Source organism: Onychostoma macrolepis, chromosome 10 (assembly GCF_012432095.1).
Source record: "Onychostoma macrolepis isolate SWU-2019 chromosome 10, ASM1243209v1, whole genome shotgun sequence".
Taxonomy (NCBI): Eukaryota; Metazoa; Chordata; class Actinopteri; order Cypriniformes; family Cyprinidae; genus Onychostoma; species Onychostoma macrolepis.
The window spans coordinates 4,478,904-4,496,004 of record NC_081164.1 but is presented as its reverse complement, the minus strand read 5'-3'; the positions used below and the strand labels follow the sequence as shown (position 1 = coordinate 4,496,004).

The following is a 17,101-nucleotide window of genomic DNA, read 5'->3' as shown; positions in this document are numbered from 1 at the left end:
TGGTCCTTTCTGTCTTATAAATTCATAAGTTACATTTGAGATTTTTGCACGATTTTTTATTTTTCCATTTAATGACAATATGCAGTGTGACAACATACCCCATACAGTGTTTCAGAGCATGTTATGACAAAAGATCAGTGTGTGTTCAGTAAATTGTAAATCTTTTTCTTTGCCAATAACTGTAAAATCATTTTCCCCCTGAAGATTGTAGGGTTCGTGTCTATACAGAATTTGACTTTCAAACATAAATTTACCCTCAGAAAGTGTGACAACTAGCCCCGGTCTACATATATGTATGATGACAAACATATTCAAATACATTTACACAAAGATAGGTATAATTCCTGAGAGTGTGTTTTCTATAAAGTATTCTATATGACAAAGTGACAAAGGAATGACAAAGGAAGAAAGTTTTCTGATCTCATTGACAATGGCACAACTTTTCAGATTATCTTCACCAAGATTCAGACGCCAATCTGTAAAAAGTGTAGTTTCCTTCACAACTTTCAGACGGGAGAGATCAAACGTGATATGCCATTATCCATGTTCTGATTCTGTAAAAAGCCCCACCTCTCTGAGATTCTTCGGGATGTGAAGTTCAATGACAGCACCGGCTGCAACGAGCACATTTCTCAAGCTCGTCTCCGGAGCACGAGAGCAACGCGCGGCAGATGCCTTTATATTTGCTCTCATGCCTCGCGCGGTTGACTCAGAGTGATTCAACAGAGCACGACAGCATCAGTTCACTGTCAGCCGCAGAGCTGCATCGCTAAAGCTTGTACTTGGAATATCTTACAAAAGAGCAGAAGCGCGACGCGTCGGCGGAGGAGCCGCGACACACGCCGCTGTCGCGTGGTGCGTGTAAGGTAAGAGCTTCAGCTTTCTGAACGCGTTTTTAAACTTTTCAGAATTGTGTCAAATCTAAAATAATGTCTTTAATAGTCGTGTTTGCCTTTTATATAAGCCTACATTTCATTTCTTATGTGTTCGTTATATGTACAATATCGACGTCAGATGTGGATTATGATCAAAGCTGTTAGTATTTCATGTGGATTCTGTTTTCTATTATTCATGCTTGAAAACATTTGTTAAATATCTGTCAAATTCATCTCTAGAATTGTTTTAAAAAGCATATAAAAACATAAGAACTTTTCGTCTCACGTGTTTGTCTGAAAGTTCAAGAATGTTTGTCGTTTTGTAACAAATTCCATTAAACAAAAAAAAAACAAAAAAAACGTTTTAGGCAAAATGTTTTAGGATCGTCCGTAACTTGTCACAATAATTTCTGCCGGTTCTACTCGGATTTATAGTTTTCCGTTTTCAGATCAATCTCCGTTATTGTAATTCAATGTAATGTGGCCGAAAAAAGTGCAACGGACACTGAAGGTTAAAACTTTTGAATTACTTTGATTTTACTTAAACATTTTTAAAAAAAAATTAGTAGCCTAGTGGTAGACAAACATCTATTACAAGATATTCAACTATCTACTATTATGCTATACATTAATATAGCCTAAGCAGGTTTATATAAAGGCAGCTGTCTTGTTTTGTCGTGCATTTATTTGTGGGACCACTTTTTTAAAACGAAAATGTCCAATTATAAACAAAACTTCCTTGAAGATACTGTGATGGCAGGTTATAGGCTAATCTTTTTATTTTTTTTTTTTTTTTTTAGGCCCGTATATTTTACCTATAGCATTCAGTGAATGGGAGGAGCTTAAGACAGGGATAAAAAAAATAAAATAAAAAAAAAACTTTTATAAAGTGGTTCGTTGTTTTAATCTCATGCCGTTGATTTCAACCAGAAATAGGCGTAAATAGTATTATTTATTTTTCGTCAAGAAGGTCACTAGTGTTACGAAAGATTATTATAATTTCATGAACACGAATGAAGCCATCAATCAAGCTCCCGTGAGGCATGAAGGACACTAAAAAATTCTGTAATTTATGACTGTTCAAGGCAAAAAAATGTTTCTGATCTTTTCAGGGATTGACTGATGTTGAAGAGGGTGAGCTGAAAACAGCTAGAAAACACGATTCTCCTGAGCTTTGGAAAAGGTATGTGCACAAAATATCTCTGATATTTAAACAAAATTATTATGTTTAATTAAAGATATTAATTTTATTTCATTTGAGGAATGTTTAAATGAATCAAAACACTCCATTAATTTAATAAGAATTCATCTTATTTAACAAAAACAGAATAATTATGTGATTCCATGTTTGCTGATTATTGCAACTTTAAAATGTAATTAAATGATACATATTTCACAATTCCATAAAGGCTATGGGTGGCACCACAATGCATCGACTTCTAGCCCTATTTACCTGTCTGATGCTGTCTTCTGTATCACTGTTCAATCAAAAGATGCATGGAGTCTGATTTCCTTACAGTAATAACATATACGGTGTCCATTATAGACTACTGGAAGCCAGCATATTGAACTATGCAGGTAACAATTTCATGCATGTCATGCAATCAAGACTAAACAATCGAGGACAAACCATCTACGAATGCTTTACGTCTGATGAGATTGTATTTAAATGATATTGCTTGATAAGTCTTCACAGACCAAGCGGCATTTAGTCTTGCAATTTTCTGATAGACCTCCAGCATTAAATAAGGATTATAATGTAGGACAGTGTACTTAGGCCTATTTAGACCGCAGTGTACTCTGGGACTTTCTGTTCATGACAATTATAGGTCAGAGAGGAGTCTTTAAAGAGAGCAGGATTCATTGAAGTAAACCTGCTTTGGAAAGTGAAGATGTTTCATTTGTTTTAAAACACAACAGCTTGCCTGAGGTATATTTGGTTAGATGATGGATTTGGTGTGTAATGTCCTATTCTTGTAGCTATTAGGTTCCCCATCTTTTTTTCTTCTGTATTGACCCCGACAGGTCACATAAGTAATTTTTTAAACGCATGATTAATTTCACAGTAGGGTTAGCATACATAGATGAAGTTCAATGCATCACATGAACTATGATTTAAGGCCTATGTTAACTGTTCAGCATGAACAGTTGTCATCATCAGCGGTCTAATAAACATGCATTTTCAATGGATAGTTCAACTGGTCTTTGTTATAATTAGTATTATGAGGCAGTTTTTCACTTTATGTACATATAAGACATAAGCATACCATACAAATTGAAATACGAATATATAGGCCTGCACGAAAATACCAACCAAAGTTGTATGGCATTTTAATATTACAATTATTGAAGCATATGTGAGGTAATGCTAATTAAAATTTAAACGCTTAATGAGCATTATTCTACAGTGTTACCAAATCATTTAAATGTAGTGTATTTATGATATCATATATTTTTTCATATTCCTGTAATGGGATGAGGGGTCGCATGAGCTGCTCTTTGGCTATTGGGAGACAAAAGCCAGCGGGATGGGATCTAAATTAGGTTTAGGGGGCTGCAGATGGGACCCTCTCTTTCCTGTCAATTTGACTTGGCTTTTCAAAACACTTGACCTTTTGTACTAATTCTATTATCGCGGCAAAATGGAAACGTCACAATTAAGCCCAATATTCCTATTATAATTACGTGCAATGCCATCAGCATCGTTATAATAGCCTAACTCGTAATGCCGACATTTAAAATACAAATCCTGAAGTGTCTTTGTAGCGAAGATTTTTTTTTTCTTCTGCAAAAAAAAAAAGAAAAGAAAAAAAAAGCCATTTTTAATATAGTAATTGTATTGTTTCATATTCGGATCAATAGCGCACCTTCTATTGTAGGAATGATATTGATGAGACAGTTTGTCGGACAACGTGTCATCGGCATCAAGCGATTAGTTTTATTCTCAGTTGTGGTCGATTCAGTACGTACAGCCCATGTGTTACCCTCATAATGATGAAAAAATGACATGCCGACATTTGTTCCCTTTCGCTTGATTTATGAATGCGTTGAAATTGGCTCAATATGGCATGACAGTTTGGACAGTTTCAGTGTGTGACGATTGCAGATGCTGATAACGAAATGATAAAGCATTAATAAAATATATATATATATATATACCTGACTGCTCAACACACTTAAAAAAAAAAAAAAAAAAAAAAATGATTGGGCTACTTTTACTGCTTAAAAAAAACAATGTGTTTGGATGCTTAAAGCGGAGGAATCAAACTGTAGGCGTCAAAAAAATTATTCAGTTAAAATCGACTAAAATATTACGGTTTAATTATTATTTTGCATCATCCTATCAGTAGCTAAAATACATTAGGCTTACAATAAGTTTCGTTAGATTCAGGCTTCAATATAAAACCTAGTATAAAAACGCGCGATTAAATTATTAATGTTGTGAGAAAATGTTTTGGTCTGGGCTACATGGCTATTTTCGGCGCGTTATGTTCTAATATTTTAAAGTAACACACTTTATTTATGAAACAGTGTCTCTTCTTCTCCATGCTATTATACCGATTGCTCACGGCTGGATCTCGGGAGTTTTTCGTCTAATTCAGATGTGAACTCGAGGCGCGTTTGAGTGGCAGTCAGTGAAACGTCATTGGCTCTTCAGAGGGGCAGAGCCACGCCAATCACTCACAGCGCGCGCCGGCAATAAGAGCCAGTGTGTGAGACGCGCGCTTATTCGGGCTTTCTCTACTCTTACTACTGATGCTGGACTCGATAAAGGAGCCTGTTGTGATATTGGCCATTTATCGTGCTTGTATTTATAAAGTTCGCGCTCTCGAAGGCACATTTCCAATTTTGTATGTGGAATAGGCTGCGACATGATTTGAATTTTGTAGCGTTTGGACATCTCCGGCAGCGCGCGGAGGTAAGAAAAATACTAACTTTTTTATCGTCTCCGAGTCCGTTTAAAAATTATGTTTTTGTTCAGGTTTAGGCTTTTTAAGTGTCATTTGTTCGCGGAGTAAAAAAGTGAAAGTGTGGATACAAATAGGCTACATTTGTTTTTATGGTAAATGTATTATTATTATTATTATTAGGCTAACATTGGGCTATTATATGATACATTAGCCTACCTAAACCTAAAAAAAGCGACGTTCTATATTCTGTGTGAAAAAGTCGGAACAGAACGGTGAGGCCGACAGAACATTCTACAGGAAAATCTGCTTGAACTCTGCAAATTTCGCTACATTGTTATTTCCCCACATAAAGTGATCAAAAAATTGTAAAATAATTACACAGCATTAAAGGCATTACGCGCTTTTTCTTTTTGCATTTTCACACAGTGACAAAAAGTGTTCGTGCTTTAAGTCTTTAAGGAATAAAATTAATCATCGCATGTTGTTGGCACACTGATTTAGTTCTTCATTTATTTATAATTTTTTTTTTAAATACATATCCTTTTTATTTAATTTGCGATCATATTGAATAGCATTTTTATTTTCTCTCGCTTTTCATATGGGTTTTTATTTTGTGTCGTTCTGCGAGTTTTTATTTCACCCGCATCATATTCTGATCTACAAACAATGTGTCTGACATGTTAAAAAAGCTTTACAGTAATTGTGCAAGTTGTGTTAATTCTCTCTCTCTCTCTCTTTTATTATTTTTTTTTGGTATAGTGAAATAAAAAATCTAAAGTATTATCAGAGTAATATTCTTTATACTGTGCATAAATGAATTAATGCAACTGAATCTTTTTTTTTTTTTTAATTCCTTTATTTTTATTGCTAAATCATCTTTTTAAATGTGTTTACAGACAAACACCTCCACTCATTGGTCTCCAAAGAATGGAAAAGAGTCTTCTGCCTGGACCAAAAGACATTGTGATGGCCACCCCACCAAGTTCATTCCAGCAGGAGCCGCTCACGCCTCCAAGATCCTCGCTTAAGCCCAACCAAGTTGGGCAGGTCATCCTCTACGGGGTGCCTATTGTCTCGCTGGTGATTGACAATCAAGAGCGCTTATGCCTGGCTCAGATATCCAACACCCTTTTAAAGAACTACAGCTACAATGAGATCCACAACCGCCGAGTGGCTCTGGGCATCACCTGCGTGCAGTGCACCCCGGTCCAGCTGGAGATCCTCCGGCGGGCGGGCGCCATGCCCATCTCCTCCCGTCGCTGCGGCATGATCACCAAACGGGAGGCAGAGCGACTGTGCAAGTCTTTCCTCGGTGAGAACTCTCCACCCAAGCTGCCAGACAACTTCGCGTTCGACGTGATGCATGAATGTGCTTGGGGCTGCCGGGGAAATTTCATCCCGGCACGCTACAACAGCTCCCGGGCCAAATGCATCAAGTGCTCCTACTGTAATATGTACTTCTCCCCTAACAAATTCATCTTCCACTCGCACCGCACGCCCGAGGCCAAGTACACACAGCCAGACGCCGCCAACTTCAACTCCTGGCGCCGGCACCTTAAACTGGCAGACAAAACGGCACCGGAGGACCTGTTGTTTGCCTGGGAGGACGTAAAAGCCATGTTCAATGGAGGAAGTCGCAAGAGGGCGCTTCCGTCCTCTAACTGCTCGGCCATGGGCTCCGTCAAGGCTGTGAACTCAGTTCTGCCCCACATGATTTCTCCAGATCTGGCCCAGAAGAGAGGCCGGTACGAAGACGATGATGAGCTGGACGGCAACAGCCTCTCGCCCCGAAAGGTCCCGCGCAGTTACCCGGTCATCCCGGTCCCGAGCAAAGGTTTTGGGATGTTGCAGAAGTTCCCGACGACGTCGCTATTCCCCAGCCCCTACACCTTCCCTGCCTTCGGCCTGTGCCCGCAGAAGAAGGACGACAGCGAGGTGACCAACGGACAGAAAAACAGCGGCCTCTCAGGGCTTCTTTGGCCCGGCCGAAAGGATGCTTTTTATCCTCCCTTCTGCATGTTTTGGCCCCCGAGGGCAACTGGGGGTATCCCGGTGCCCACTTACCTCCAGCCCCAACCCAATGCCCTTTCCTCGCTCACAGAGAGCCCGTCCCTCAGACAAGCCTTTTTGGATCTGTCTGAACAAGGCGATGCCGGTTCGGGTCTGGAAACAAACCCTAGATCCGGGCTGTTTGAGAGCGACTGCCCGCCCGTGACCTCTGACCTCCGCCCCACCCCAGAGGGCTGGCTGAAACTCCTAGACGCCCCCTCGCTGCAAGCCCGCAAAGCCAGTTACCACTCTGCCTTCCGGCCGGTGGTCAAAGATGCGGAGAGCATCGCCAAGCTCCACGGCAGCCTGGAGGACTTCGGACCGGAGCGGCACCTTTCTCCTGGCACCAGCTGCAGCTACGACAGCGGAGAGAGCGACGAGGAGCAGGAAGTGGACGTGGAGACCAAACAGGACGAGGAGCAGGAGGACTTCGGCAGCCGAGCTGCGCAGACGCCCCTGCACATGCGTGGGCTTCCCGACAGCAGCGCAGGGGAACCACAGCAGGCCAAAGAACCGCCCTCCTTCCCGAGCACTCCCGCCGAGACCTCGGCAGAGGACAAACCTGGCCTCGCTGTCAGTCCGCCCACCATCCTCAAAGTCCCCAGCCCCGTTCACGGCTCGCTGGAGGAAAGCAGCGCGTACAGAAATGTAAATATTCCCTCCAGGCACTTTAACTAATTATTTAAATGCGGGCCATTGGCTGGCAGGGGCCATATGCGTAACAAGATTGATAGCCTGTGTTCCCTGCAGAAATGAAATATTCAGAGCTCTTTGATCCCTTCTAATAAGCCCAGTCGTGTTTTGTTTAATGGCGACATTATGTTTGCTCCCCTTTGTCACTTCTGCCTATTAGCCCTTTTAATCTTTAACCCTCTGACGCTACATTAACAGACAGAGCGACAGGGATCGAAACGGGAATTCTTTAGCAATTAGCCTCACGCACGTTGATTTATCTAGAGGAACTCGGTAGCACGACAAAGCCGAACAAACATCAGGATCATATATAAAACATAACAGCGTTGTCGTGCTCAAGGCTAATCAATTCTGTGCTTTTGGCTGACTGATATATTTTGTTGCTCTATGTTCAACCTTTGGCCTGATGTTATGAATCAGTTCTAATCAGACATCGCTGGTGTTTTATGGTTACAGGCTCACAAGAGCAGAGACGATGGGCTGCCAGCATATGCAAGCAAAAACAAAACCACCATCTCAGGTGAGAAATGAATGTGAAGTGAATGTTGTTGCAATATAATGAATGTGGAAATTGCAATGTGATTATTCTGTGCATTTTATACAAATATATATATATATATTGTAAAATTAGTCAAATTAAATGCATTATTTTATTTTACTTTGAAGTTTTTTAGACCGTATATATAAATATGGTCACACTTTTAAGGTCCATTTCTTGCTATTAACAAACCTAAATAAACTCCTAATTTGCTGCTTATTAATAGTTAGTGCGGTAGTTGTTAAGGTGAGGTATTGGGTAGGATTAGGGATGTAGAATATGGTCATGCAGAATATGTGCTTTATAAGTAATAATAAACAGCCAATATGTTAATAATTGGCATGCTAATAAGCAACTAGTTAATAGTGAGAACTGGTCCCTAAAATAATAAAATTTTACACCTTTACCTTAACATTCAATTCACATTTGTTTTTTTTTGTTTTTGATTTTTTTTTTTCAGATGACAGCAAAGAGCAGAGCGGCTTTTTTGTCCCGGAGACAGAAACGTCGGCGCCCGAATACTGGCGGGAGAATCCAAGTAAGAACGCACGCCACTTTATCTCCGCTTTACATCCGCCACTTACAGCAAGAGGGCCGCCAAATAATTTGCGCAGCGCAGCTAGCCCATCCCTGCAAGGATATTAAGATTAATCTAAATATAAAAGATACGGGATAGAATATACTCTCGCCGCACTCTTAAAATGGAGCAGCTCTCTCCACAATGTCATTGGGAAAATGTGTTCTGTAGGGAGCCATAACAGTTCAGCAAGACAATCAGCTCAACGCCAGGAAGGTGACAATCACCATTTGAACAATATCAGACGGAAATAATTGCCTTTTGCTTGGCAAAATCTTCCATTAGAAAGATCATAGCTTATTGCCTTTTATATGTCAGAAAGACATTAAAAGTGTTTTATGACATCTACGGCAACATTTATATTATCTAGCCGATAATGATCTCCTCATATAACGTATAATATATTTGAAAAAATTACATGAAACAAATTAAATGAAACCACCTTTGCCTGATTGCTAAATGTCTCCGAGGGGCTACTGGGAAACGTGATTAGAACTTCTGATTTTCCAAAGAGTCTAACGGCAGTGTCTTAAAGATAGTTCTGTTTCTTGGGAGGGAGGAAAAAAATAATCTAATTTTCCATTTATATAATGCAAACTGCCTTGGCTTTGACTATTCACGGTTAATTGACTGTCAAACGAGGTTGTTATCCTCAGGCACTGTCTGCAAATTTGCTTGTCAAATGAGACAGAGAGAGGAGGAGAGCGAGAACAAGACCGCTTTCCAAATGAGGAACGCCTTGTTCGGCTTAAGGAGGCAAGACGGGAAATGAGAAGAGAGAGAGAGAGAGAGAGAGAGAGAGAGAGAGACGTCGAATGAGGGGAAGATTATACCAACGTGTTGGATCACTTCATTTGAGCCATTTGCGATATAGACACAAAAACACAGACGCCGTCGTGCAGCGCGGACGTACCGACTCCTAAGGATTGCAATCAAAACTGTTTCGAATAATTTCCTGATTCAATAGCGCAGTAACATTAACGAAATCAGCTGTTTTCACAATTTCAGGATATTGGCATTTTGCAAGGGCTGTTTATTCGAATGCACTAATCAGAAATTTTGTTGAGCGAGTTATATTCTTTTCATAGTATTATGTCTTTACAGTAAATATGCAGCCATACCATATTCACGATATATGAATACCATTTCCTCACTCCAGAAAAATAGCACTGTATTTTCTTTTTCACTTTGTAAGTCAAATACGTTTGTCTGAAGCATCCTGATGTCAGACTGACATCTACTGTTTGCTGGTAGAACTGCATGATGTGTGTCAGTCTTTCATGTGAACTCTACAGAAACTGACATGAATGGATGCTTGCAATGCTATAAATCTTCAAAGTGTGTGTTTGTTTTTTTTAATCTTCTTTTTTTCTGCTCAGCAGACCAAAGTCAAGACACAAACACTCCCGTATCGCTCAAGAAGGATGTTGAGAACATGGAAAAAGGTGAGATGGCAAGCAAAGACTTCATTAAAGAATATATGTGACCCTGGACCACAAAACCAGTCATAAGGGTCAGTTTTTTTTTTTTTTTTTTTTAATTTGGCCAAGATACAACAATTTGAAAATCTGAGGGTGCAAAAAATCTAAATATTGAGAAAATCGCCTTTAAATTTGTCCAAATGAAGTCCTAAGCAATGCATATCACTAATCAAAAATTAAGTTTTGATTTATTTATGGTAGGAAATTTACATGGAGCATGATCTTTATTTAATATACTAATGATTTTTGGCATAAAAGAAAAAGCAATAATTTTGACCCATACAATGTATTGTATTGTTATAAATATACCCGTGCTACTTCTGACTGGTTTTGTGCTGCAGGGTCACAAATATGTTTGGGGTCAGTAAGACTTTGTTTAAAAGAAATTGATACTTTTATTCAGCAAGGACGCATTCATTTGATCAAAAGTGACAGTAAATGCATTTCTAAAGTAACAAATGATTTGATTTGAAATATATGCCGTTCTTTTGAACTTTATATTCATCAAAGCATCTGTTTTCAGCATTGATAATAATCAGAACTGTTTGTTGAGCAGCAAATCAGCTGATTTCTGAAGGATCATGTGACACTGAAGACTGGAGTAATGATGCTGAAATTACAGCTTCGATCCCAGCAATAAATTCTCTTTTACAAAATATTAAAAAAGAAAAAGCTGTTATAAATAGTAATAATATTTCACAATTTGACTGTATTTTTAAACAAATAACTGCAGCCTTGGTGAGCAGAAGAGACTTTAAAAACTCCTACTGACCCCAAACTTTGGAACGGCATGCAAAATGTTTCAAATACATTTTTGTAACTGCTCTAGATGTAATAGTTGATATTTCAGCGCAGCTCAGCGTCTGATCTTGATTTATCGTGTAATCTGTCCTTCAGAGGAACTCCAGAAAGTTCTCCTTGAACAGATAGATTTACGGAGGAGACTGGAGCAGGAGTTTCACGCTCTGAAAGGCAGCTCTCCATTTCCAGTTTTCCGTAAGTGTCCTTACATTCACTTCATGTGTTTTATCATCATGTGGAAATCATAGAACCTGCTTTATCTGATCAATAAATCAGTATAACTCCATAAAACCATTTCCATTTTAAAAATAAGCCCAAAAACAATCAAACGAACCTTTCTTTAGGCCACTACATAACTGTAAAAGGCTTTATATATGAACTCCATATTTGCCTGTCCTACAGATAACTTTCAGGACCAAATGAAGAGAGAACTGGCTTACAGGGAAGAAATGGTGCAGCAGTTACAGATGGTAAGGAGGTTTCATCTACAGTAAGATCATAATTTCCCATCTGATTAATTTACTCGTGAATCATACAAATATCCCACATGCAGCCCTGTTATATAAGTAATCTGCTGTAGCAGGCTAAATCGATGTTAAAGTAGAAATGTAAGACAACCAGCAGACTAGCAGCAGGGTCTGGTGTCTCGTAATCTTTTGTTGTCTAGAACTGGTTCAACATTGCACAGCGCTGCGGCATCAATCACTGGTGCATCTGTGTTTTAACACATGGATGATGCTGGCAGACTGCCACTGTGTGTTCTCTCAGTTCAACACCATCCGTCAAGCCAGGGGAGATCATATATGAGAGATTACAGTGTGACAGATTGAAAGCTGAACTTCTGTAATGCAGAAAACTATAGAGATGAATACATAATGAAGTTTTCCTTTTGGTGTTGTATCACCACATAGTTAAGCAGTAAGGTATGAGAAGCCTCGTGAATTGTGAATATAGTCACGTATTTTTAATTTACAGAAGCATGGCTGGCCTAATGTGTTTATGATTTTTTATTTTATTCAGTAAGAATGCATTAAACTCATAAAAGTGAACGTAAAGACATTTATGTTGTTACAAAAGATTTCAATTTCAAATAAAAGCTGTTCTTTTGAACTTTCTGTTCATCAAAGAATGCTGAAATCTATCACAGTTTCCATACAAATAACTGTTTTCAATATTGATAATAATCAGAAATGTTTCTTGAGCAGCAAATCAGCATATTAGAATGATTACTGAAGGATCATGTGACACTTGATATGCTGGAAATTCAGCTTTGATCACAGGAAATAAATGACATTTTAACATATTTTCGCATAGAAAACAGTTATTTTGAATTATAAAAATATTTCACAATTTTACTTTTTTATTTTTATTTTTTACTGTAATTTCAGTCAAATAAATGTAGCCTTGGTGAGCAGAAGAGACTAGAAAATAAAAATAAAGATAAAAAACTTTTAAAAAAAATTACTAAATAACTAAAAATTAGTGCATTTACTGCATTATAAAAATATTAAGTACACAAATTTTCATTAAACATTAATTTATTAAGCAAATGTACTGCAAATTTAGATAGATGATGTATTCCCGAAAATGGTGGATAAGATAAATGTTGTATTGTTGATGGAGAATTTTTTTAATTAGTTAATTAATTCTTTTTATTTATTTTTAGATTCCCTATGCAAACATCATTAGAAAAGAAAAGGTTGGGACACATCTAAACAAAAGCTAAATGGTGAGTATCAAAGTTATTTCATCAAATGAGAAACACAATGTGTTGCAGATTTAATATGAACTTCATGATTTGTCAGCAAACAGCACTATGTTTGACGTTCTTGATTATTTTGAGAAATCCTAGTGACTATATGAATTGTTGTATGTTTTAGGTCAATTCGTTTTTTTGAAATAAAACCAAGCTGCTCTCAACATCTTTTGACACAAAGAGGTTAAATCATCCCCATCTCTGAGGAATCATCAAGCACAACGAAAGCAGCCTCTTGACCGGATCAAATGTTGAACGCTGCCCTTGACAGATCGCCTCAGATCGATGTCCATCTCTCAATCAAACCCAAAGGCATCAGTGTACTGACTGATACACAGTACGGTTCAATGCATCTACCAATGATTTAGAGTTCATTCGACGTATTTCCTGTACAGTAACCCCACTTTGATTATTTATGAACTTATTTAAGTTTATTTATTACCCATGCATTCACTTGTTTATTGATAACAGCAAACTGTACAATGATATTAGCTCTAGGTTGTAAATGTACAAAAGGAGGTTGTGGAGGGACCGGGTTGCTCTGTAGGCTACTGTGGCTGAAGTCTAAGAGCAATCTGAAAGCGTGTAAACTTTTCATGTTTTGCCTGTTTAAATACAACATTGACATAAACACAAGTTTAAAAATGTTATTATTAACTGTTCATGCAAATGTATTTAAATATGTTCTTGTAGTTTCTCTACTATTTATGTGGATAATTAAAAGTCTATAATATGAAAAAAGACTTTATTTATTTATTTGTGATAGTGACACTTTGATAAACACACGCATAATACAATTTGGAACTAAAAGAAAGAAAATTTGAGATATTATATATATATAAAACAATATTTGTGTGCATTTTTAGGGTTTACATTGGTTTTGTATGTGGGTCAAAGACGTTAAGATGTCCGCATCAAAAGACATTTACAAAAGTGATTTTATGTCCATAGAAAGCACATTAAATGTAAGTAAAGTGTCTACTTTTAAGGTTTCAAATAAGTTTTTGGAGAATAAAATGTCAAAATTTGGTTGAAATAATATTACATTGTCATTCAGTTCAAATTCAAACAACATGCTTATTCGGACTTGTAAATATTAAAATATATGAAAGAATAAGGGAGCATATTACATTTTATTGTGTTTTAAATGAGTAAAACATGGGCAAAACCTAGGATAGTGGCAAATTTGAAAAACTAATTATTATTTGGGGTAAAAGTAATTAGCCATCAATTTATTTTTGTTGTAAATATGCCTGACAAGATTGTACACTGAATGACATTTTAGTGGGTATCTTCTGTAAATCAGGGAAAAATGTATGATATTTATTTTTTTGCTCAGAAAAACAAAAACAAATTTGCAATTAAATTAAACAGAAAACTTTTTTTTTTTTTTTTAACAATTTAAAGCAGTATTACACTTATTGTTTTTATGCTTAAACCCTTTTTTCGTCTTTGACCCATGTGTGTTTAATTATATTACATCTGTAATTTAATTATTAAATATATCATGAAATGTATAATTCAGTTAATATAGGCTGTTCGTTTTATTAATTATTTCCTGCATATTGTAATAGTGTTTTATTTTAATAGTGTTTAAATGCTGCGATAATAAATAAATAAACAAATAAATAAATATATATACACACACACACATATAGAGAGAGAGAGAGAGAGAGAGAGAGGTTGTAAACGTACACAAATATGTACAATATCTGATGGAATTATGAGTACATATACAATGAACACGTGATTAATTTGTTTGGTGGGTACAGTAAAAGGCTAAATTCGAAATATAATACCATTTCTAAAATGTAATAATTAACCCGTAGTTAGAGTAGTATTTTGCTTTTTTTGACTCTTGTTGTCAATCTAAAGCTCTCGCGGCGCGCCTGTGACGTAACTCCGCGCGACGCACGCAAGCTCTCTCGCGTCAGCAGCACAATAGTGCCAACATGGCGTTCACGCTGTACGCGCTGATTCAAACAGCGATATTATTCACTAATGCCATCGCAGTTCTCCACGAAGAGAGGTTTCTCAGTAAAAGTAAGTCCTTAGGATTGTATTTTATTCCGAAGTATGACGCTAGGTTTGTTTTGTCGTGTAAATATATGTGTGTATTGCCATCTGGTTGCTAGCCTAGAGTTGACGTCTCCTAAATGGGCAGGAAACTATAGAAATATGAAAATGATAAATTTTGACATGCTTTGTTTTTGACATCGCCTGAAAGGACTATTAGTAGTTATTAATAGAAATCAGAATTGCTGTTGTTTTACCAGTCTATTGTATATGACTTCACCATTATCATACTGTAAATGTGCCTACATATGAATCAATATATTTGAAATAAAAAAGTTTTTGAATTTGGTTGAAAGGGTTTGCAGAGCTGCCATTTAGAAAAAAAAAAAAAAGTAACATTTTTGATCACTAGACAATTCCCATACTTCAACATTGGTGTTATTTAATGGCGTCAATCACTAATATTACTATTTAAAAAATATTAATGATTACATTGGGTCTAAACTTTTCATTTAATTTGTACTAAACTGACACGAAATGAATATACATACAAACATGTATGTGAAAGAAATCTGTAGGAATGGTTATATCATATACCTAATGTATATTATTCTTATTATTTATACATTTATGAAATTTTACAGTAAAGGAAAATTCAGCAAGAAAGACTTCATATCTAGAGAAAGATTTGAGAAATTTGTTCTTGTCAAAACAAGGCAAAGGAATGAACAGTACATTTAGCAGCATGGCTGTCTTTATTATCTTTCAGCAAAAAAAAAAACAGAATAAATCAGATTTTATAAATAATTAAAATTCTCCCAAAGGGAATATATCTGATGGCACTGACAGACAATCAATCAATCAATCAATAAGTAAATGCATACATACAAATATATCAGTCTTAAAGAATACAGATCAACTGGGAATATCAGCAAAAGTAGCATTTTGCAAGCTGGTTGGATAGACATTATGCATATTCTTTAATTGTACTTCTGTTATTTTGTTAGCGATGCAATGTTTTTCAGGGATTAACCACACTGTTTTTCCAGTGAATACAGTCCAAAAAAAAAAATGTTTCCAATAAACTGTACATGTAGGTGATATATAATCCTTCAGCCCTTGATAATAAAGATGTACATCCTGACACGGAAGCATATAGTCATTATAGCATGATATATATATATCATGGCGCAGGGCTCTGTGACTAACAAACACATCATGTTTCCAGTCGGCTGGGGAGCAGAGCAGGGTATCGGAGGATTTGGAGATGAACCCGGCATTAAAGCACAACTTCTGAACCTTATTCGCTCTGTCAGGACTGTCATGAGAGGTTTGTTCTTTTGTACAGTGTTAATACTGATGTCTACTTATTCCAACAATCATTAATAGAGATACTAACATACCTGTAATGGTTTTTAGATTTGCATTGATCTTAATTACGTTCTGGGGAAAAATAGCTCCATGTATTGTTCCTACGTCTTTATGTAACATCAGAAATTGTTCTGTATTAAAACGTTTTCTCTTCTCCTCCCACAGTACCTCTGATAGCAGTAAATTCAGTGTGTATCGTCTTATTATTACTGTTTGGATGAAGAAGGAATTGATGGACTGCGGTGGATCAGGATCTAATGAGGAACACAGTGAATGTGGCAAAGGAAAATGGACTGTTTTTGTATCTGTGGTTCTAAATGTTGCTCTCTAATGTCTGAAAATTGTACCCTGAATGATTTACTGTAAGTACTCTGGTAGTTTTATATGATACAAATACCAGTCAACTTTTTGCTTTTCCAGTTTTGTAACTTTACAGAAGCTGCTGCGTCTGTACTTGTTGTTTTTGTCACATTCAAGGTCCAGTAAAGTGTCGCTTCCTCAGGCATTCATGTGTGTTTTAGAACAAGCAACAATGAAATCAGTCAGACAGGTCTGCTAAAGCCATACGGCTGTCTTACAGTTTGATTCTGGCACCTGAAATATACATTTTTTTCTTTCTTTCTTTTTTTTTTAATACATGTAAAGTTCCCCAAAGCTAATCTTAAAATGTTTCCATTTCAAAGACGGCTTGGAAAGTAAAAGTTGGGTTTAATATATTTAAAGACATATGGGTAAAGTCTGAATTTTTTAATAAAGATGTGGTTAATGTAGTGTTGTTATGACTTCAAGCTTTAATATGCAACACGTTTGGTTTGAAAAGTTTGACCAAAGTAGCTTCTACCCTTATGAGCAAGTCATTTCATATTTCAGGTTTTAATAAAGTTGTTTTGTCTTTTCATCTGTTAATGTATGTTGGAGATTGTCATTTTTGTTTTGTTTTGTAATAAGTGCTTTACACCTCTAATGATTTAGCCTCCTAAGATCAGTCAGCATTTATTCAGTCAGATGGTTTATTTTATTTTTGAGGGGGTCA

The 17,101-nt window shown here is 36.9% G+C and overlaps 2 protein-coding genes across 4 annotated transcripts; both read left to right on the top strand.

Moving 5' to 3' along the window:
- The first annotated feature begins 643 nt into the window (after positions 1-643).
- Positions 644-13,390, top strand: skor2 (SKI family transcriptional corepressor 2). 3 transcript variants are annotated; one of them, XM_058789381.1, is made up of 10 exons: positions 644-866; positions 1,988-2,058; positions 5,683-7,483; positions 7,985-8,048; positions 8,527-8,604; positions 10,023-10,088; positions 11,022-11,120; positions 11,328-11,395; positions 12,592-12,654; positions 12,806-13,390. In XM_058789381.1, the coding sequence occupies exons 3-9, from the start codon at positions 5,714-5,716 to the stop codon at positions 12,649-12,651; spliced, it is 2,205 nt and encodes a 734-aa protein (XP_058645364.1). In that variant the 5' UTR covers positions 644-866; positions 1,988-2,058; positions 5,683-5,713; the 3' UTR covers positions 12,652-12,654; positions 12,806-13,390. The 3 variants fall into 3 exon arrangements, with proteins under 3 accessions (XP_058645364.1, XP_058645365.1, XP_058645363.1); XM_058789382.1 differs by lacking the exons at positions 644-866; positions 1,988-2,058 and adding an exon at positions 4,557-4,794 and having other exon boundaries at positions 10,026-10,088; XM_058789380.1 differs by lacking the exons at positions 644-866; positions 1,988-2,058 and adding an exon at positions 4,557-4,794.
- A 1,174-nt stretch (positions 13,391-14,564) lies between these two features.
- On the top strand, positions 14,565-16,974 carry ier3ip1 (immediate early response 3 interacting protein 1). Its single transcript, XM_058790003.1, has 3 exons — positions 14,565-14,724; positions 15,926-16,027; positions 16,234-16,974. The coding sequence occupies exons 1-3, from the start codon at positions 14,634-14,636 to the stop codon at positions 16,287-16,289; spliced, it is 249 nt and encodes an 82-aa protein (XP_058645986.1). The 5' UTR covers positions 14,565-14,633; the 3' UTR covers positions 16,290-16,974.
- Positions 16,975-17,101: the final 127 nt, after the last annotated feature.